The following is a 21603-nucleotide window of genomic DNA, read 5'->3' as shown; positions in this document are numbered from 1 at the left end:
TCAACCACCACCAGTAGGCAATTGTACTGCTTGGACGGTGGTAAGCCATCTATGAAGTCCATAGTAGCTGTCTCCCAGGGAGACGAAGGCACAGGCAATGGCTGAAGTAACCCAGCTGGAGGTAGGCGCTCCGGCTTGGCTTGTTGACAAATATAGCATGAACGCACATATTGTCGGGTCATTTGCTTCATGGACGGCCACTTGAACAGCGCAATCAAACGGCGATATGTCACAGGGAAACCTGAGTGTCCACCTTGCGGACTGTCATGAAATGCCGAGATAATCTGTTGTTGCAACTGCTCATCGTTGCCCACCCAAATCCGTCCTTGGTACCTCAGAATGCCATGGTCCAAGGTGTAGTGGTCATCTGACAAAGGGGCTACTTCCAACCTCTGAAGAAGTTGCTGAGCATGAGGGTCTGCTACATAACTAGCTTGGATAGAAGCAAGCCACACAGGTTGGACTGTTGTTACTGTTGGAGATATGCCCAAGAGGCAATAATAAAATGGTTATTATATATCTTTGTGTTTATGATAAATGTTTACATACCATGCTATAATTGTATTAACCGAAACATTGATACATGTGTGTTATGTGAACAACAAGGAGTCCCTAGTAAGCCTCTTGTATAACTAGCTTGTTGATTAATAGATGATCATCGTTTCATGATCATGAACATTGGATGTTATTAATAACAAGGTTATGTCATTGATGAATGATGTAATGGACACACCCAATTAAGCGTAGCATAAGATCACGTCATTAAGTTCATTTGCTATAAGCTTTCGATACATAGTTACCTAGTCCTTTCGACCATGAGAACATATAAATCACTTATGCCGGAAGGGTACTTTGATTACATCAAACGCCACTGCGTAAATGGGTGGTTATAAAGGTGGGATTAGGTATTCGGAAAGTATGAGTTGAGGCATATGGATCAACAGTGGGATTTGTCCATCCCGATGACGGATAGATATACTCTGGGCCCTCTCGGTGGAATATCGTCTAATTAGCTTGCAAGCATATGAATGGTTCATAAGAGACCACATACCACGGTACGAGTAAAGAGTACTTGTCAGGAGACGAGGTTGAACAAGGTATAGAGATACCGATGATCAAACCTCGGACAAGTAAAATATCGCGTGACAAAGGGAATCGGTATCGTATGTAAATGGTTCATTCGATCACTAAGTCATCGTTGAATATGTGGGAGCCATTATGGATCTCCAGATCCCGCTATTGGTTATTGGTCGGAGAGAAGTCTCAACCATGTCTGCATAGTTCGCGAACCGTAGGGTGACACACTTAAGGTTTGATGTCGTTTGAGTAGATATGGAATATGGAATGGAGTTCGAAGTTTTGTTCGGAGTCTCGGATGGGATCCAGGAAATCACGAGGAGTTCCGGAATGGTCCGGAGAATAAGATTCATATATAGGAAGTCATTTTATAAGTTTGAAAATGATCTGGTGCATTTATGGAAAGTTCTAGAAGGTTCTAGAAAAGTCCGGAAGAAATCACTATGGAAGGCGGAGTCCCGAAGGGACTCCACCTAGCATGGCCGGCCAACCCTAAGGGGGTGGAGTCCCAGGTGGACTCCACCAAGGTGGCCGGCCACCCCCCTCCAAGGAAAGGTGGGAATCCCACCTTGAGTGGGAATCCCACCTTGGGTAGGTTTCCCTACACATGGAAGGTTTTGGTTTGGGGTCTTATTCGAAGACTTGTAGATCAACTCTTGGGGGTTCCACCTATAAAAAGAGGGACAAGGGGAGGGGGCCGGCCACCTCAAGCCCTGGTTGGCCGCACCCCATAGTGGCCGGCGCCCCCCTCTCCCAAACCCTAGCCGCCTCTCCTCCACCACCTCTCCCGCATACGCTTAGCGAAGCTCCGCCGGAGATCTCCATCGACACCGCCACCACGCCGTCGTGCTGCCGGGATTCCAAGGAGGATCTACTACTTCCGCTGCTCGCTGGAACGGGGAGAAGGACGTCGTCTTCATCAACACCGAACGTGTGATCGAGTACGGAGGTGCTGCCCGATTGTGGCACCGTCAAGATCTTCTACGCGCTTTTGAAAGCGGCAAGTGATCATCTTCTGCAACAACGAGATCTAATCTCGTAGGCTTTGGAACTCTTCAAGGGTTAGTCTCGTTCATCCCCTCGTTGCTACCGTCTTCTAGATTGCATCTTGGCTTGGATTGTGTTCTTGCGGTAGGAAAATTTTTGTTTTCTATGCTACGAATCCCATCAGTGGTATCAGAGCCGTGTCTATGCATAGATTGGTTGCACGAGTAGAACACAATTGTTTTGTGGGCGTTGATGCTTTGTTGTCTTTAGTTCGTGTACTTTGCATCTTTGTGGCATAGTGGGATGAAGCGGCTCGGGCTAACTTTACATGATCGCGTTCATGAGATTTGCTCCACGCTCGACATGCAACTTGTATTGCATAAGTGGCTTTGCGGGTGTCTGTCTCTCCCACTATAGTAAAGATCCAATTTACTCTTTCTATTGACAACACTAGTATCACCGTTGTGGTTCATGTTCATAGGTAGATTGGATCTTACTCGAAAACCCTAAACCACGTAAAATATGCAAACCAAATTAGAGACGTCTAACTTGTTTTTGCAGGGTTTGGTGATGTGATATGGCCATAATGTGATGATGAATATGTATGAGATGATCATTATTGTATTGTGGCAACCGGCAGGAGCCTTATGGTTGTCTTTAAATTCCATGTTGAGTAGTATTTCAAAGAAGTTGTAATAGTTGCTACATGGAGAACAATCATGAAGACGGCGCCATTGACCTTGACGCTACGCCGACGATGATGGAGATCATGCCCGTTGATGATGGAGATCATGTCCGTGCTTTGGAGATGAAGATCAAAGGCGCAAAGACAAAAGGGCCATATCATATCACATATGAATTGCATGTGATGTTAATCCTTTTATGCATCTTATTTTGCTTAGATCGCGACGGTAGCATTATAAGATGATCCCTCTCACTAAATATCAAGATAATAAAGTGTTCATCCTTAGTAGCACCGTTGCTAAGACTTGTCGTTTCGAAGCATCACGTGATGATCGGGTGTGATAGATTCTACATGTGCATACAACGGGTGCAAGCCAGATTTGCACACGCGGATACTAAGGTTGCCTTGACGAGCCTAGCATGTACAGACATGGTCTCGGAACACGGGATACCGAAAGGTAGAGCATGAATCATATGAATGATATGATGAACACTTTGAGTGTTCGCCAATGAAATTACATCTTGTCTCGTGATGATCGGACTTGGTGTAGTGGATTTGGTTCGTGTGATCACTAAGACAATGCGAGGGATATTGTTTTGAGTGGGAGTTCACCTAGTTTTTAATTTTGTTAAATTAAAATTTGAACTCAATTTGTCATAAACTTAGTCTAAACTATTGCAAATATATGTTGTAGATCATGGCGTCCCCATCAATCAATTTTAACCAGTTCCTAGAGAAAGAAAAGCTTAAAAGCAATGGTAGCAACTTCACCGACTGGTTCCGTCATGTGAGGATTTTCCTCCTTTGGTGGAAATCTGCAATTTGTGCTCGAAGCACCGCTAGGTCCCCCACCACCACCTGCAGTATCCGAGGACGAAAAGAATGTTTACGAGACTCGGGTAACTCGGTACTCTCAAGTTCAGTGTGCCATCCTGTGCAGCCTAGAGGCGGAGCTCCAAAAGCGTTTTGAGCACCACGATCCTTATGAGCTGGTCCATGAGCTAAAAGCTATCTTTGAAACTCATGTGGTCGTGGAAAGCTATGAAGCATCGAAACACTTCTTTGGCTGTATGATGGAAGAGGGTAGCTCCGTTAGTGAGCATGTGCTCGCTATGTTCGGGCATGCGAAGAAGCTCAGTGACTTGGGGATAGTGATTCCTAACAAGCTGGGTATTCATCGTGTACTCCAATCACTGCCACCTAGTTACAAGAACTTTGTGATGAACTACAACATGCAGAACATGAACAAGGAGTTACCTGAACTCTTCTCCATGCTGAAATCTGCTGAGGTGGAAATACAGAAAGAGCACCAAGTGTTGATGGTCAACAAGACCACCAGTTTCAAGAAGCAAGGCAAACCTAAGAAGGGCAACGTCAAGAAGGGCGGCAAGAAAGCTGCTGCACCTCCTGAGAAGCCTAAGGGTGGCCCTAAACCTGATACTGAGTGCTATTACTGCAATGGGAAGGGGCACTGGAAGCGTAATTGCCCCAAGTACTTGGCTGATCTGAAGAGCGGCCTTGTCAAGAAGAAGAAAGGTATATCTGATATACATGTTATAGATGTCTATCTTACTGGTTCTCGTACTAGTGCCTGGGTATTTGATACTGGTTCGGTTGCTCACATTTGTAACTCGAAACAGGAACTACGGAATAAACGAAGCCTAGCGAGGGACGAAGTGACGATGCGCGTTGGAAATGGATCCAAGGTCGATGTGATCGCTGTCGGCACGCTCCCTCTACATCTACCTTCGGGATTAGTTTTAAACCTCAATAATTGTTATTTGGTGCCTGCGTTGAGCATGAACATTATATCTGGATCTTGTTTAATGCAAGACGGTTATTCATTTAAGTCTGAGAATAATGGTTGTTCTATTTTTATGAATAATATCTTTTATGGTCATGCACCTGAGACGAATGGTTTATTCCTGTTAAATCTCGATAGTAGTGATACACATGTTCATAACATTAATGCTAAGCGAATTAAATTGAATGATAATTCTACTTATATGTGGCACTGTCGTCTTGGTCATATTGGAGTGAAACGCATGAAGAAACTCCATTCCGATGGACTACTTGAGTCACTTGACTTTGAGTCACTTGATAGATGCGAAGCATGTCTAATGGGAAAAATGACTAAGACTCCATTCTCTGGTATTATGGAGCGAGCTACAGACTTATTGGAAATCATACATACCGATGTGTGCGGACCAATGAGTGTAGCCTCGCGCGGTGGTTATTGTTATGTTCTAACCTTCACAGATGATCTGAGTAGATATGGGTATATCTATTTCATGAAACATAAATCCGAAACTTTCCAAAAGTTTAAGGAATTCCAAAGTGAAGTAGAAAATCAACGTAACAAGAAGATCAAGTTTCTGCGTTCTGATCGCGGAGGCGAATATCTGAGTTATGAGTTTGGCATGCATTTAAAGAAATGCGGAATACTTTCACAATTGACACCGCCGGGAACACCACAATGCAATGGTGTGTCCGAACGTCGTAATCGAACTCTCTTAGATATGGTTCGATCTATGATGTCTCTTACCGATTTGCCGTTATCGTTTTGGGGTTATGCATTAGAGACAGCCACATTCACTTTAAATAGGGCACCATCTAAATCCGTTGCAACGACACCGTATGAATTATGGTTTAATAAGAAACCTAAGCTGTCGTTCCTTAAAGTTTGGGGTTGCGAAGCCTATGTAAAAAAGTTACAACCGGACAAGCTAGAACCCAAAGCGGAGAAATGCGTCTTCATAGGATACCCTAAGGAAACTATTGGGTATACTTTCTATCACAGATCCGAAGGCAAAATCTTTGTTGCTAAGAACGGAACCTTTCTTGAGAAAGAGTTTCTCACTAAAGAAGTGACTGGAAGAAAAGTAGAACTCAACGAGGTTACTGAACCTTCTCTCGTTGATCAGAGTAGTGCAGTACCGGAAGATGTTCCTGTGCCGCCTGCACCGGTGACAGAGGAAGCTAATGATAATGATCATGAAACTTCGAGCGAGGTAGCTACTGAACCTCGCAGATCGACAAGGGAACGTACCACTCCTGATTGGTATGATCCTTGTCTAAATGTCATGATTGTGGACAACAATGATGAGGACCCTGCGACGTATGAAGAAGCGATGATGAGCCCAGATTCCAACAAATGGCAAGAAGCCATGAAATCCGAAATGGGATCCATGTATGATAACAAAGTGTGGACTTTGGTAGACTTACCTGATAGCCGTAAGGCTGTCGAGAATAAATGGATCTTCAAGAGAAAAACAGATGTTGATGGTAATGTTACTGTCTATAAAGCTCGACTTGTCGCAAAGGGTTTCCGACAAATTCAAGGTGTTGACTACGATGAGACTTTCTCACCTGTAGCGAAGCTAAAGTCTGTGAGGATTTTGTTAGCAATAGCTGCATTTTTCGATTATGAGATTTGGCAGATGGATGTCAAAACAGCGTTCCTTAATGGAGACATTGAGGAAGAGTTGTATATGGTACAACCCAAAGGTTTTATCGATCCTAAAAATGCTGACAAGGTGTGCAAACTTCAGCGTTCAATTTATGGACTAAAGCAAGCATCCAGGAGTTGGAACCGACGCTTTGATAAGGTGATCAAAGACTTCGGGTTTATACAGTGCCATGGAGAGGCCTGTATTTACAAGAAAGTGAGTGGGAGCTCTGTAGCATTCCTGATATTATATGTAGATGACATATTATTGATTGGGAATGATATAGAACTATTAAGCAGTGTAAAAGGTTATTTGAATAAGTGTTTTTCAATGAAGGACCTTGGTGAAGCAGCGTACATTTTAGGCATCAAGATTTATAGAGATAGATCAAGACGCCTAATAGGGCTTTCACAGAGTACATACCTGGACAAGATTCTAAAGAAGTTTAGAATGGATGAAAGTAAGAAAGGGTTCTTACCGATGTTGCCAGGTAAGGTCTTGAGTAAGACTCAAGGTCCGGCTACGGCAGAAGAAAGAGAGAGGATGAATCAGATCCCCTATGCCTCGGCAGTAGGCTCTATCATGTATGCCATGCTGTGTACTAGACCGGATATAGCACATGCTGTTAGTTTGACTAGCAGATATCAAAGTGATCCAGGAATGGAACACTGGACAGCGGTCAAGAATATCCTGAAGTACTTGAAAAGAACTAAGGATATGTTTCTTTGTTATGGCGGTGACCAAGAGCTCGTTGTAACCAGTTACACCGATGCAAGTTGGAACACTGATCCTGATGACTCTAAGTCTCAGTCTGGGTACGTGTTTATATTGAATGGTGCTGCAGTAAGCTGGTGCAGCTCGAAGCAGTGCACGGTGGCGAAGTCTTCAACAGAATCGGAATACATAGCGGCTTCAGAGGCTTCATCGGAAGCGGTATGGATGAAGAGGTTCATTGTTGAGCTTGGTGTGGTTCCTAGTGCATTGGACCCACTAGTCATCTATTGTGACAACATGGGTGCCATCGCCAATGCACAAGAACCAAGGTCACACAAGAAGCTGAAGCATATCAAGCTGCGTTTTCATTCGATTCGCGAGTACATCGAAGATGGAGAAGTAAAGATTTGCAAAGTACACACTGATCTGAATGTGGCAGATCCGTTGACTAAAGCTCTCCCTAGGGCAAAGCATGACCAACACCAGAATGCCATGGGTGTTAGGTACCTTACAATGTAATCTAGATTATTGACTCTAGTGCAAGTGGGAGACTGTTGGAGATATGCCCAAGAGGCAATAATAAAATGGTTATTATATATCTTTGTGTTTATGATAAATGTTTACATACCATGCTATAATTGTATTAACCGAAACATTGATACATGTGTGTTATGTGAACAACAAGGAGTCCCTAGTAAGCCTCTTGTATAACTAGCTTGTTGATTAATAGATGATCATCGTTTCATGATCATTAACATTGGATGTTATTAATAACAAGGTTATGTCATTGATGAATGATGTAATGGACACACCCAATTAAGCGTAGCATAAGATCACGTCATTAAGTTCATTTGCTATAAGCTTTCGATACATAGTTACCTAGTCCTTTCGACCATGAGAACATATAAATCACTTATGCCGGAAGGGTACTTTGATTACATCAAACGCCACTGCGTAAATGGGTGGTTATAAAGGTGGGATTAGGTATTCGGAAAGTATGAGTTGAGGCATATGGATCAACAGTGGGATTTGTCCATCCCGATGACGGATAGATATACTCTGGGCCCTCTCGGTGGAATGTCGTCTAATTAGCTTGCAAGCATATGAATGGTTCATAAGAGACCACATACCACGGTACGAGTAAAGAGTACTTGTCAGGAGACGAGGTTGAACAAGGTATAGAGATACCGATGATCAAACCTCGGACAAGTAAAATATCGCGTGACAAAGGGAATCGGTATCGTATGTAAATGGTTCATTCGATCACTAAGTCATCGTTGAATATGTGGGAGCCATTATGGATCTCCAGATCCCGCTATTGGTTATTGGTCGGAGAGAAGTCTCAACCATGTCTGCATAGTTCGCGAACCGTAGGGTGACACACTTAAGGTTTGATGTCGTTTGAGTAGATATGGAATATGGAATGGAGTTCGAAGTTTTGTTCGGAGTCTCGGATGGGATCCAGGACATCACGAGGAGTTCCGGAATGGTCCGGAGAATAAGATTCATATATAGGAAGTCATTTTATAAGTTTGAAAATGATCCGGTGCATTTATGGAATGTTCTAGAAGGTTCTAGAAAAGTCCGGAAGAAATCACTATGGAAGGCGGAGTCCCGAAGGGACTCCACCTAGCATGGCCGGCCAACCCTAAGGGGGTGGAGTCCCAGGTGGACTCCACCAAGGTGGCCGGCCACCCCCCTCCAAGGAAAGGTGGGAATCCCACCTTGAGTGGGAATCCCACCTTGGGTAGGTTTCCCTACACATGGAAGGTTTTGGTTTGGGGTCTTATTCGAAGACTTGTAGATCAACTCTTGGGGGTTCCACCTATAAAAAGAGGGACAAGGGGAGGGGGCCGGCCACCTCAAGCCCTGGTTGGCCGCACCCCATAGTGGCCGGCGCCCCCCTCTCCCAAACCCTAGCCGCCTCTCCTCCACCACCTCTCCCGCATACGCTTAGCGAAGCTCCGCCGGAGATCTCCATCGACACCGCCACCACGCCGTCGTGCTGCCGGGATTCCAAGGAGGATCTACTACTTCCGCTACTCGCTGGAACGGGGAGAAGGACGTCGTCTTCATCAACACCGAACGTGTGACCGAGTACGGAGGTGATGCCCGATTGTGGCACCGTCAAGATCTTCTACGCACTTTTGAAAGCGGCAAGTGATCATCTTCTGCAACAACGAGATCTAATCTCGTAGGCTTTGGAACTCTTCAAGGGTTAGTCTCGTTCATCCCCTCGTTGCTACCGTCTTCTAGATTGCATCTTGGCTTGGATTGCGTTCTTGCGGTAGGAATTTTTTTGTTTTCTATGCTACGAATCCCATCAGTTACTGCCATGATCTGCGAGCTGTGGGTAGGTTTCCGAGACAGAGCATCAGCGGCACCATTGAGAATCCCTTTCTTGTAGACGACCTTGTATTGGAGCCCCATAAGCTTGGTAAGAGCTTTTCGTTGCCATTCGGTATGAAGCCTCTGATCAGTTAAGTGAGATAAGCTCTTGTGGTCAGTTCTGATAATAAACTCACCAATTTGCAAGTATGGTCTCCATTGTTGAACAGCCAACAAAATTGCCAAGTACTCCTTCTCATATACTGACAAGCCCCTGTTCCTCGGACCCAAGGAACGACTAACATAAGCAAGAGGGTGCCCATTCTGTGACAAGACTGCTCCAATGCCTACATCACATGCATCAGTATCAATAACAAATTGGTCATCAAACCTGGGCAAGGCCAGAACAGGAGCTGTTACTAAGGCATGCTTCAAGGTCAAGAAGGCTATCTCAGTATCCACTGTCCAAACAAACAGAACTCCTTTCTTGAGCAAATTTGTAAGAGGCTGGCTAATAATAGCATGATGTTTAATGAATTTCCTATAATAACCAGTGAGACCCAAGAACCCCCTCAATTCCTTCTGGTTAGTTGGAGTCGGCCAAGATTCTACTGACTGGATTTTGGTAGCATCCGTGGCAACCCCATCAGCAGAGATAACATGACCCAAATAAGCTATCCTCTCTTGTGCAAAGGCACATTTAGAAAGTTTGACCTGCCACTGATCTTTCTGCAGAATTTCCAAGACTGACTGCAAGTGCTCCATGTGATCAGAATAGGTGCGGCTATAGATCAAGATATCATCAAAGAATACGAGAGCAAATTTACGAAGAACCGATGCCAAAGTTACATTCATGGCGTGCTGGAAGGTAGCTGGAGCTCCTGTCAAACCAAAGGCCATAACGCGAAATTCATAGTGGCCATTGTGTGTCTGGAATGCCGTTTTGGGTTCCTCCCCTGGAGCAAGACGGATCTGGTGGTAACCTGCCTTAAGGTCAAGCTTCGAGAACCATCGGGAGCCCGCGAGCTCGTCAAGCAACTCATCAATAACTGGCAATGGGTACTTGCCCTTTACTGTTAGAGCATTGAGATGCCTGTAATCCACTACGAGACGCCAAGTGTTATCACCTTTTTTGACTAATATCACTGGTGAACCAAAGGGGCTTTTGCTTGGTTGAATCACACCCTGTTCAAGTAACTCCTGAATTTGCCTCTCAAACTCTGATTTCAAATCAGGAACAACACGATAAGGTCGCATAGAAATTGGCCTAGCGCCTGGAACTAGGGGAATATGGTGATCATAGTGCCGACGCGGTGGCAGACCTTTTGGAGCAGCAAACACAGAACTAAATTGTTCCAACAAGGCTTGTACTTCAGGTGGATGTGGAGGAGGGTCATCTTCAGCCGCTTCATGAATCAAATTTAATTCCACCAAGGCGTGTATGCAAAACTGTGCTCCCTCTCCTTGCAAAACCACTAATTGTCCTTCCTTAGGTACTGCAATCCAGCCCTGATCCCAGTGAGTTACCATAGGGCTATACTTTCCCAACCAATCCAGGCCGATAATTCCATCATAGCTGCCAAGATCCAAGACCTTGAAATCATCGCTGAATTCCATCCCACCAGCTGCCCAAGTGAGGTTAGGAAAATATTGAGAACAGGGAAGTAACGCACCACCTGCCACCTTCACTTGGAATGAATTTGTCAATGGAACACTCCCTGTCAGAGCTTGAGCTTTGTTGCTATCAATGAAGCAAGAAGAGCTTCCTGAATCCACTAAGAATAAGAACTCCTGGTCTTGTATGTGAACTTTCAGCAACATTGTCTTGGGGCCAACCACAGCCGTGTTGAGAGCAGCTACAGACAGCATCATCAGGTGTGGATCAGGCTCCTGCTCTTCCGGTGCAACGGCATCTGGCTCCTCCGGGTCCAATGACTGCATGTATTCCACCATTTCCTGAACGACATGCAACTGAACAGCATTTTTGCACCTGTGCTCTCGGTGGTACTTCTCGCCACAGGTAAAACAGAGATTCTTCGACCTCCTATACGCCCTGAGGCTCTGCCATTTATCATCAGCTGCAGAACGTTGATTCTCTGCCTGTCTCTTCTCCTCAACCTTCTGAGACACCCAACGAGCAGGAGGTGGAGGGGGCGGCGGTGTAGTTGTGACCGGGGACTGATAATTACGGCGAATTGGCACATGCTGTGGAGCAGGAGACAAAGGAGGACCACACTCTTCACCAAGTTCTTCATAAAGCAAGGCAAGTGAATAAGTTGTATCAAGGTCACGAGGTTGCTGAATGGCAACGAGAATTCGAACCCCTGGCTGCAATCCGTCAATAAACTTGGTGGTGTAGTGGACAGGGTCAGGATTTAATTCATACGCTGCTATCTGATCCATCAATGCAGAGAACTGGGAGACATAGTCCTCAACGGTAGTAGTCTGAGAGATGTGAATAAGTCTCCTCACCAGAATGGTGTGTTGGTTGCGACAGAACCTGGTCATGACTGCTGCTACAAATTCAGACCAAACCGGCTGCCGATGTTGGTGGAGGTAGGACTCCAACCAGGTAGCCGCAGCGCCGACGAACTGATCAGATGCATAACAGACCCACTCCGATGCCGGCGTCAACCATCGCTGGAAATAATCCTCACATCGACGTTGCCACAATTTCGGGTTGGAGCCGTCAAATTGTGGCAAATCGACACGCGGTCCATTAGCGATATCAGTTCCACGGAATTTGGTCGAATCCGGAGATGAACTGGGAAGGGTGTGGTGATTATGCGTACCTCCTCCCGGAGGAGACATGTGAACACCACATGTCGTCCCCCGGGCGTTGTTGATCCAGCGGCGCCCATCCGGGCCGGCGGTGCCTCCTTCCGTCTCCCGAGTTTGTGAGGCGGACGGATCATGCGCCACACCCCGCGCATCAGGGCGCGCGAGGCCCTCGATCGAAGCCGCGAGCTGGGCGATCTCCGAGCTGAGAGTGGTGCGGACAGCATCGAGTTCCTGGCCCAGTTGCCCCTTGACGCCCGCGAGATCTGAGGAGAGATTTGCCATACCCGCATCGACGCTCTTGAGCTGGGCGCGCGTGTCGACGACGAACGGCTGGAACGCGTCGAGGACTTCCTTCTTGTAGTGGATGAAGCGCCGCTCGTACTCCTCCGCGGTGTCGGCCTTCAGGAGCTCGTAGAGAGCCCTGGACTCCGGCGATAGGTCCTCCATGACCTCCAATCGACGGCGAGACGAGAAACGCGTGGCGTGTGAGTGGGTGGGGAACTCCAGATCTGGATCGTAGTGTCTCTGATACCAATTGTAAGCACCTAGCTACGGATCGATGCAATTCAACACAGGAAACACACAGATCTCACAGAATATTTGGTGTTGCTCGATTATCCTCCCAACCACCCCCGTGCATATTCTCCGGCACAGCCGGTTCATCTAATCAATTACAATATAACCTCCTCAGACTAGCTTTCCTCTCCCTAAATAACCGTCTCGTCTGGTACCAGCTTAACGGGCCCATTCCTTCCCGGCATAGCGTTTCGAGGCCTGCTTCGTCCTCTTGGGCCTTTCGTTGCTTGGGCTTGGCGCGGCGTCCTTGTTGCTGTCGGCGACGCTTGCTTCAGGTACTTCAGGCGCTTCAGGGTCGCTGACAGTAACGTGATGAGCTAATTGATTTGAAACGTTCCTATTTTGTCTCCTGCGCGAGAGAAAAAGTTCATCGAGCCAAGGCCGCTGCCTTCCCTGCAAGTTCGTCTCGCTTCACCGTGGGTCATGGCCGTCGTGGGAGTTAGATAAGCAGCTAAGCCAATTCAAATTTAAAAAAAAAATTTGTCATTGGTCATGACTTAATACTGTTTTAGGTTGTGGCGGTCAGTGTGTTGTAGTTAGATCACGGGGGTGGAACACAGTTGAGTCTTGGTCGATTTTACAAAATGATTTCAGTTGTATCATTTAGCTCGATTACTTAGTACAAAAAAGTTGTAAACAAACTCTGAATTGGGATTTTTTTTATCAGGAATCCCATTGATTAAGTTAAAAAAATTAACTCTTGCACGGATCTCACAATCTTGTAACGTGACGAGCCTATCAATCTGAGACGTCCCTATTTTGTCTCCTGCGCTAGAGGAAAAACGTTCATCGAGCCGAGGCAGATGCAATCCGTGTGGTTGGGTGGTTAGGCGGGCAGTGGCACCCCCAGCCCACCAGAGTTCAAATCACAGGTTTAACACTTTGGTGTCTCATTAAAAAAGGTGGAATATTCTTCAGTGGGAGGCGACGTTTCCGTCGACAGCGAGACGCCTATGGTAACTTCATCAATCTCAAGACCCGTCGGATGAAGTTTCTTGGACGCAGTCTCTCGGAGGTGCTCATAGGGGTACGGTATGCGTACGTACGTTCATAGGGGTGAGTATATATGCGTATATGTGAGCGTCTACGTCTGTACTGTGTTTCGCAAAAAAAAATGCATTCCTGCAACTCTGGCTTCGCCATGCTTCATGGCCGTCATGAGAGCTAGATACACAGATCAGGCTGTTGGTCCATGACTTAATACTGCTGTAGGTTGTGGCGGTCAGTGTGTTGGGAGTTAGATCGCCAGGACGAACAGATGGAACCCAGTTGAGTGTTGGCCGATTCTACAGAATGATTTGTACTTATTTGAGGAATGTCAAGATAACTATAATAATCCGTCCGTGCCTAGTATCACATTGTCTTTCTTTGATGGAGAACTGAATGCTCCCTGGTCATTTTGCATTTTTTTTATTATACAAATGTATAAATATTCACCGAGCTGTATCAATCAGTTCGACCACTTGGCACAAAAAACTTGAATTATTAAGTTTAAAAAAAATATGAACTCTTGCACGGATCTCACAATCTAAAATAGGGTGACATGCAAACTAGTAGTGAAATAGGCAGCAGAAAAATTCCGACAATTGTTCAGCAACAGGCGAAGTACTCTACATTATATCATCAGGATGCAAAGTACGAAAAAAAAATAAGGAATGACTATGCAGCAACAGGCAGCAGTCCGTTGTGCCTGAGCAGCGGTTCAGGCGAGGGCTCCCGGCCTCGGAAAGAAACAAAAACCTACAAATATGTTCCAGGGTCAGTAGTGTGTCTTCCAGCAAATCAGAGACTAACAAATTTGCAGCATTAGTAGTGTGTCTTCCAGCAAATCAGAGACTAGCAATGTAGTGTAGTAAGAGGCCTAACCTCAAGCGGAGACTTTCCACCTCCGAGTGCAAGAACTGTGTCCCTGAACCGTCTCCCGGTTTCCTCGATTGCCTATACGGACAGGCATTCATCAGTATAGAAAATTAGGCAAGACAAACATTGCTAGCGTCAATCTCATTTTATAAATATACTAAGGAGTATGTATTTGTTCAGAAAACCAATTTTGAACTTGGGAGCATATGCTCCTGGTACCCGAGAAAACATTTCAAAATGTCAAAAAAATCTGAACAAAATTTTGGCGCGTATATGTCGACATTATATGTATGCACGCCAAGTTTCGCAGAAAATTGACATTTTAGTGTCCTGTGCGAAAAAGATAAAGAAATGTCTTGTGAAAAGCTTTTTTTAAGCACCAAAATTTGTCTTTTTTGCACACAACACAAAAAATGTTGGTTTTCCGCGAAACGACGTTATGAGCACATATAATATCGAGATGTACACGTCAATTTTTTGTTCAATTTTTTTTTACATTTTTAACTATGTTTAAATGTTTTTTTTCAAAAAACAGGAGCATATGCTCCCGGGTGCAAAAACGTCTTGTCCGTATTTGTTTGGCAATCATGGAAGCAACATAAAATTAGATGTGGCGAAATCATCAGACGGTGTCCGTCAAAACGTACCTTCTCATTGTCCAGACCAGCATCTTCAAATGCTGAGAATGCATCAGCTGATAACACTTCAGCCCACTGTGAGGACATGAAAAGATACATTAGTCGTGTTTGCATGTCATGTCAAAGGGATACTCAGTACTGCGATGATAATTTACCTTGTAACTGTAGTACCCTGCTGCATAGCCACCTGCACATAGTACATGGTGTAAATGAAGAGTGAAATACATGATGAATTGGATGAATTTACATGTTAGTTAAACCGTGGCTAACCTGCAAAAATATGGCTAAATCCACACAGGAATCTGTCCTCCGGCAGAGGAGCAAGAACTTGGGTTCGTTCTGCAACTTTCCGGTCAACATCATACACGGACACTGGTCCACTGGGATCATAAGTCGTATGCAGCTCCATATCTACACTAGCGAAACGTATCTGCAGAGAAACATGACAAAGATCAGTAACAACAAATAGTAAGGAAAAACAGATTAGATCACGGGATTCGTATGTTTATGTTAGAATGCTATTCTCCCATTGCTTTTAAGACAAGTAGGGAATCACTCGATCATGTGACAGTTCCTCAAACATGTGTCAGTGGTTAAAAATATGTCTAAAAGATAAATATCCCCTGGAAACAGTTGCAGAGGGGAGAATGAAGGTAGATGGCTTCAAAAACATGTGCATACAACATGCCACCTTTCTTACAAACAACAGTTTTCCAGCCATAAACCTTTTTCTCCCATCAAGTAAATCTGGACATGTGAGTGGTGTCTGTTATTGATCCTTTTTCTGTGCCGCCATCGCCGGAGAGTAAAATGGTTCGATCGCACCACATGCAATTGATCTTACAAAGAATTGCAATCTGCCTAAGCGACGCACTTGCATTAGCACAACCTGGTTGGGATGCCGATATATTTTTCTGGCCACGCAGGTCACCAGCTGGTATTCCGCAAAGTTCAAGCATGTGAGTACCTCTAAAATAAAAACCCATATGTTTTACTTTCTTCAATAATTAAGATAATGACGAGACATTTATCTACAGGAATGTGTCTAGTTATTTTATTTTTTATATTATGCTCTCATGGAATGGTAAAGAGGTGGTTCATCCAATATGCATGGTGGGCATTCTACGTTGCACTTCCTATTTTTTCACTAAAATTATACATGCTAATGACAAGTGTTGTTGTGCAGAATGTTATCGACCCGAGGAAGAATTTTTTGGTACGCTTGCTCAACTACCATAAAAGTGAAGCACGAGAAAATATTCCATACATTGTACGACATACTCTAAGGAGCATCGAGGAGGACATTTTTTTAATATAAAATAGTTAGTGGAGTACTTATTTCATATTCAAACGATGTCAAATATAATGGTTGTCAAAATATACTTCAGACGGGTTATAATCTTATGAGTTTTTTTTATATCTTGTGGTTATCTTTTTGATACACGTGAATTTTTATAAATATTGTATTGACACATTGTGAGAAAAAAAAAGAGGCCGTAGCACCGCACTGGCATTCAACTAGTATGTCTAAAAGATAAATATCCCCTGGAAACAGTTGCAGAGGGGAGAATGAAGGTCGATGGCTTCAAAAACATGTCACCTTTCTTACAAACAACAGTTCTCCAGCCATAAACCTTTTTCTCCCACCAAGTAAATCTGGGCACGTATATCTGAGTGGTTATATGTCCAGTTATCAAGTTCATGGACCTGTTTGACCTGACCAAACAAGTTTAAGGACATATAGTGCAATATACTTTACTGCATACTAATATGTACTCCCTCCACTCCATATTAGTTGGGAGTACAGCATGTAATGTAATCATTACCTGACAGTACCAAATGATGATCAGAACATATGAAAGCATGAGAAACCGAGCCAACATACCTGACGGAGACTGAAGGAGCCAGCACGGAAATTCTTTGCAGCCACAAGCTTAGCATAAATTTCCTCTGGAAGAACTTCACCGGTTTCATAATGCTTTGCGATGCTCAAAAGAGTCTCCCTGTTACAGCAATGCAGCAATTTATTAATTTTCCAGAATCAGGCAAGATTCAAGCTATAGACCACACAAGATAGATCCATCATACTTGTGATAGCACCAGTTTTCCATGAATTGAGAGGGTAACTCTACAGCATCCCACTCTATCCCACTGATACCAGCAACAAAGGCTTCATCTTGTGTGGTAAGCATATGCTGCAGCGCATGACCAAACTCATGGAACACAGTTTCAACCTGCAGAAACCATGTGGAGTAAACAAGTTCTTACTGTGCCTTGGATTGAATATGTACAACCGCCGTTCTATAATAAGTGTCGCAGATTTGTCTAGATTTGCGTGTATCTACACACTAACCGCGTCTAGATACATGCTATCCAGAATAATAGAGTGGTTATTTACTTGTTAGAACATATTATCACGTTTTAGAACATGTAATAGAGTGGTTATTTACTTGTTAAGAATATCCAGAATAATATACCATACGAGTGTATTGCTTACCTCACGGAAGGTCATAAGACTGGGCTTATCGCCAACTGGTGGCATCTGATTACACACCATATGGGCAACAGGCAGCCTTACAGACGATCCATTGCGAGCGAGCACGCGACTACGAGAAAAAACCACATTCATCCAAGCCCCACCACGTTTTTCAGATGGTCTTGAATATGGATCGAAGTAAAAGTAAGCAACAGGACTATTGGAAGAATCCTTGACACAATAAAATTTGACATCGCTATTCCAAACCTGAAAAGATAGTCACTGGTCACATTTGCAGGACATTTTACTTGTGTTAATCGAATTGAGTGGATACTACTTACAGGAGCTAATCCATCTGCAGGTTCAACGTTTATACCAAATAGCTTATTTGCAAGACTGAAGAGGCCATCCATAACCTTGGGTAGGGCAAAGTAAGGACGCAGTGATTCCTGCAATGGCAGTACCAGCACTAAGTCAGCTCAGTGTAATATCATCATGATGTGCAGTATTTTCTTTCTAGCAGAGTAAGTTTAATTCAGAAAATATATATTGGATAAGGTTTAGCAATAGAAATTGTACGCAAAGAAATGTAGTCAAAACAGTTCCGCAGGCAGACTAAAGAGAAACCTATCGACTTGCAACCAAAAAAAATTGAAATATGCTTCTTGTGAAGTGAAGAAACAACCTCATCGATGTCATATTTAGATTCTCGTAGTCGTTCACTCCAGAAGTTAAGGTCCCAGTTTGCCAGATCATTGGCTTCTGCAGAACCAGAATCCTTCACAAAGGCTTTCAGGTCTTCCATATCTGCATTATAAAAAGCAGCAATTACGATATTTGTGACATTGCAGTCTATTCCTTTAGTCTTAATAAAAAAAAAGATAAATTTGAAAATATTCGATGACGGAGGTATAGTATTGACGGATAGTTGCTCCTTTTGTTTGGGTGCTTAATAACATTTTATTTCAAGTCTTCTTTTGTATGAGAAAATATTTGATGACAGGTCAAATTAGACATAGTGCTACTGGCAGAACTGCCAAACACAGCCTGAAACATAAATAACATAATAGCCATCCAAACTGTACCTTTGGCTGCTACATGTCTACAAGATTGTAATAAAATAGGCAAAAAAAAATTGGAACTCTGGCTACAAACAGGATGTTATTAATCTGTGATGTATAATATCAAAGAGAACAACTCGGCTGGTTGTACCTTGAACAGCATGATCCCAAGAAGCAGCCCGGATTTTCTCAAGAAGCTCTTGCACCCGGTCAACAGTCGCCATTTTCCGAGCCAAGCTTACCTTGATGATTGGCATCGTTAGCTAAAACACAATAGTAGTTGGCACTGTTTTAAATGAAAAGCAGTGGGGGAAGAAGGGTAAGCGTGCACACCTCAGCGTAGTTCTTGTAGCCAAGTAGTTTAGCCTTCTCTAGCCTCAACTTTAGGATCTGAGTTATGATATCGGTGTTATCAAGATCTCCACTCGAGGCACGGGTCAGATAGGCACGATAAACCTCTTCACGCAGAGCTCTGTTCTTCGCATGTTGCATAACTGCTGAAAAGCTCGGTGCATCCAGTGTAATGACCCAAGGTCCATTGTCAGCTGTAGCATTTTCATGACCCTAAAAAAAATTCCTGTCAGCATACAAAACCATGGGGGAGAATGATGATACTTGATAGCGCACACCTTTGACACGGCAGTTTGCGCTGCTAAGCCGAGGGCTGAAGCAGGCAAGCCATCGATTTGTTTCTTATCAGTAATCAATTTCTCAAACTTCTTTGTTGCATCTAGCACATTTTCACTGAACTTCTCTGTGAGCTTTTCAAGCTCCTGAAATAAATAAATAAATTGAGCACTTGATTAGCTGGCATGCGTCAGCAAAAACTGAACAACAAAAATAAGCTACACCAACCAAATAGAATGTGCCAACATCTGATAAGAAGAAAGAACCTACTTGCTGGATGTGATTAAACTTTTCCCTCTGTTCATCCTCGAGTGCGACTCCACCAAGAACAGCATCTTTTATTTGGCCTGGTGAGAAAAGGAAGAAGAGCGCTATTAGGAAGCGAAAATGCAAACATAACATGCATGCACAGTGAAACAGGAAAAGACTGATGTGGGCCCTTAGAAAGAAAGAAAGAAAGAAAGAAAGAAAGAAAGAAAGTAGTAAGAGGCAATAGCAACCAACGATTGGGAAGGTTGTTACCTTGTACGACACGCTTGCGAGCATCGCTGAGGCTGTCCCATTCCGAAGAGTTCCTGATGGCGTTGAAGGCTTGGTATATGGGCTTGCTCTGGCCCAGCCTGAGATAGAACTTGACCTTGTCTGGCTGCACGTCCTCTACCGCTGCGCGGAGGTCTGGCGAGTCCTTGACGGCCTTGAGGTGGTCGACGACGTTCCATACGACGTCGAGGCTGTCGGTGATGCGCTCGAGCGGGACGACGAGCTTGGCCCAGACCGGCTCCACGCCCTTCTCGAGCGCCTCCAGCTCGGCCTCCTGCAGGCAGAAGGAGAAGGAGCGATCGATGGAGTCAGATCCGGACGATGGAGCCAGCGCGGCAAAAGCGATCGAGTGGTGGGGTTACGACTTACGAGGCGGGCGAGGAGGGCGCGGATCCCGGGGCGGACGTGGGCGGGCTGGACGGCGTCGAATGGCGGGAAGTCGAAGTCGGCGAGGAGCGGGTTGTCGGCGGCTTCCGCCATGGCGGCGGAGCAGGTGGCGCGGGCGGAGGGGCGTGGGAGGGGGCAGAAGGCGCGGAGCGGGGAGGAGGAAGGGAGGACGGAGAGGAGGAGGAGGCGGTTGGCCGCTCGGCTAGGAGAAGGGCTAGCGAGCGCGGGGACGAGGAGGCGGGACACGGAGGAGGAGATGATGATGGGGAGCATGGCCGCGACCACGAGGAAGAAGATGGGGCTGCGCTGACAGAGGTATTATTATCATGGGCCTCCCTCCGACTGCCAGAGGTATTATTATCTTCTTCTTCTATCCTGTGGTGCTGCTGCAGCTGCTTCGTGGTGGTGCAGCTGCTGCGTGGTGGAGGAGCTGAGCTGCTAACGGAGGTGTTTGGCACGCTTCAAGGGTAAACCCTAATTCCTGATATTAGATAGTATAATCATGCATGTTGCGTTCGTTAGCTTCGCAGATTAGTTACTGAAATAGGTACCGGTAGAAATTCTTTATTTAGAAGAGTATGTGCTAGATTTTAATTTAAGACTGAGTGTAGGTGCTAGATTTTTTTGACGAGTCTGTAATTTGTATAGGTGAGCAGATATGTCAGATGGAGTAAAATTCGTTGTTTACTTCGGTAACGGCACGGTCCGAACAACTCTGATGGGAGCTGATCTGAGCGAGTTTCAGTATGAGGAGTTGCATTTGTCAAACCCAAAAACATGGCGAGTTAGTCAGTTTGAAGGAGTGGTTGACCGTGAATTTCGGGCTTAATCCCGAAGCATACACTGTTGGTGTGCATGCTTTGTGGAGCTGTTCAAGTACCCAAATTTTCTGGCGGTTGAAGCTGATTGAGCGAACCTCTCAGTGGGTGCACTGGTTAGAAGCGTGCGAGCGCAGGGGAACTCACCCCATCGCCTTAATGCTTCCCGAGGCGGAGGAGGTGAATTCCCAGGAAGGTGAGGGTGAGTTCCATCCAGGCCAGAGCAGTCAAAGTTAGCAGCAGTTTCCAATCCGGGCAGAGTAGCCATGCAGCTTGTGGTCATGATGGTAGTGTCGAGCTTCAAAGCGAGGATCAAGAAGAAGACCAGATGCAGAACATGATGGACGAGGAAGACGAGGATGGAGTGGACGATGAGCTTGACTCAGATGAATCCGGTGGATCCGATAATTCAGATGACAACGAGGAGGAGGATCCGATCCCCTCTTCTTGGAACCATGATTTGTCGGAGGCAATGATAGTGGATGATCGGCATGATTCTGCCTGGGAGTACAGCATGAACACCATCTCAATTGGTGCTAGATATGCTGACAAGAGACATCTGCATGAAGCAATCACTCAGTGGGCAATGAACACGCAAA

At 45.0% G+C, this 21603-nt stretch overlaps 2 protein-coding genes across 2 annotated transcripts in view; one reads left to right on the top strand and one right to left on the bottom strand.

Moving 5' to 3' along the window:
• LOC127326849 (uncharacterized) overlaps positions 1–21603 on the top strand; it is a 152928-nt gene that overhangs the window by 92880 nt on the left and 38445 nt on the right. The window lies entirely within an intron of this gene.
• Positions 14061–20493, bottom strand: LOC127326780 (probable cytosolic oligopeptidase A). The gene is made up of 16 exons (XM_051353575.1): positions 20169–20493; positions 19782–20073; positions 19530–19606; positions 19262–19405; positions 18966–19196; positions 18784–18874; positions 18257–18378; positions 17913–18020; positions 17593–17838; positions 17184–17329; positions 16981–17098; positions 15366–15525; positions 15251–15282; positions 15105–15170; positions 14464–14535; positions 14061–14337 (listed from the first exon to the last, which is right to left on the bottom strand). Exons 1-16 carry the CDS (start codon positions 20457–20459, stop codon positions 14257–14259), a joined length of 2277 nt encoding a protein of 758 aa, XP_051209535.1. The 5' UTR covers positions 20460–20493; the 3' UTR covers positions 14061–14256.

This window comes from Lolium perenne, chromosome 6 (assembly GCF_019359855.2).
Source record: "Lolium perenne isolate Kyuss_39 chromosome 6, Kyuss_2.0, whole genome shotgun sequence".
In the NCBI taxonomy this organism is placed as follows: domain Eukaryota; kingdom Viridiplantae; phylum Streptophyta; class Magnoliopsida; order Poales; family Poaceae; genus Lolium; species Lolium perenne.
Note: the sequence above shows the minus strand (reverse complement) of the source record. Positions and strands in the feature narration are given on the sequence as shown.

Excerpts from the sequence above, each read along its gene's own strand:
- LOC127326780 (XM_051353575.1), bottom strand. The coding sequence starts at position 20,459 with ATGCTCCCCATCATCATCTCCTCCTCCGTGTCCCGCCTCCTCGTCCCC. Across the intron at positions 19,406-19,529 it reads AGTTTAATCACATCCAGCAA|GAGCTTGAAAAGCTCACAGA; the intron begins GTAGGTTCTTTC and ends TATTTATTTCAG. Across the intron at positions 15,171-15,250 it reads CAGGGTACTACAGTTACAAG|TGGGCTGAAGTGTTATCAGC; the intron begins GTAAATTATCAT and ends ATGTCCTCACAG.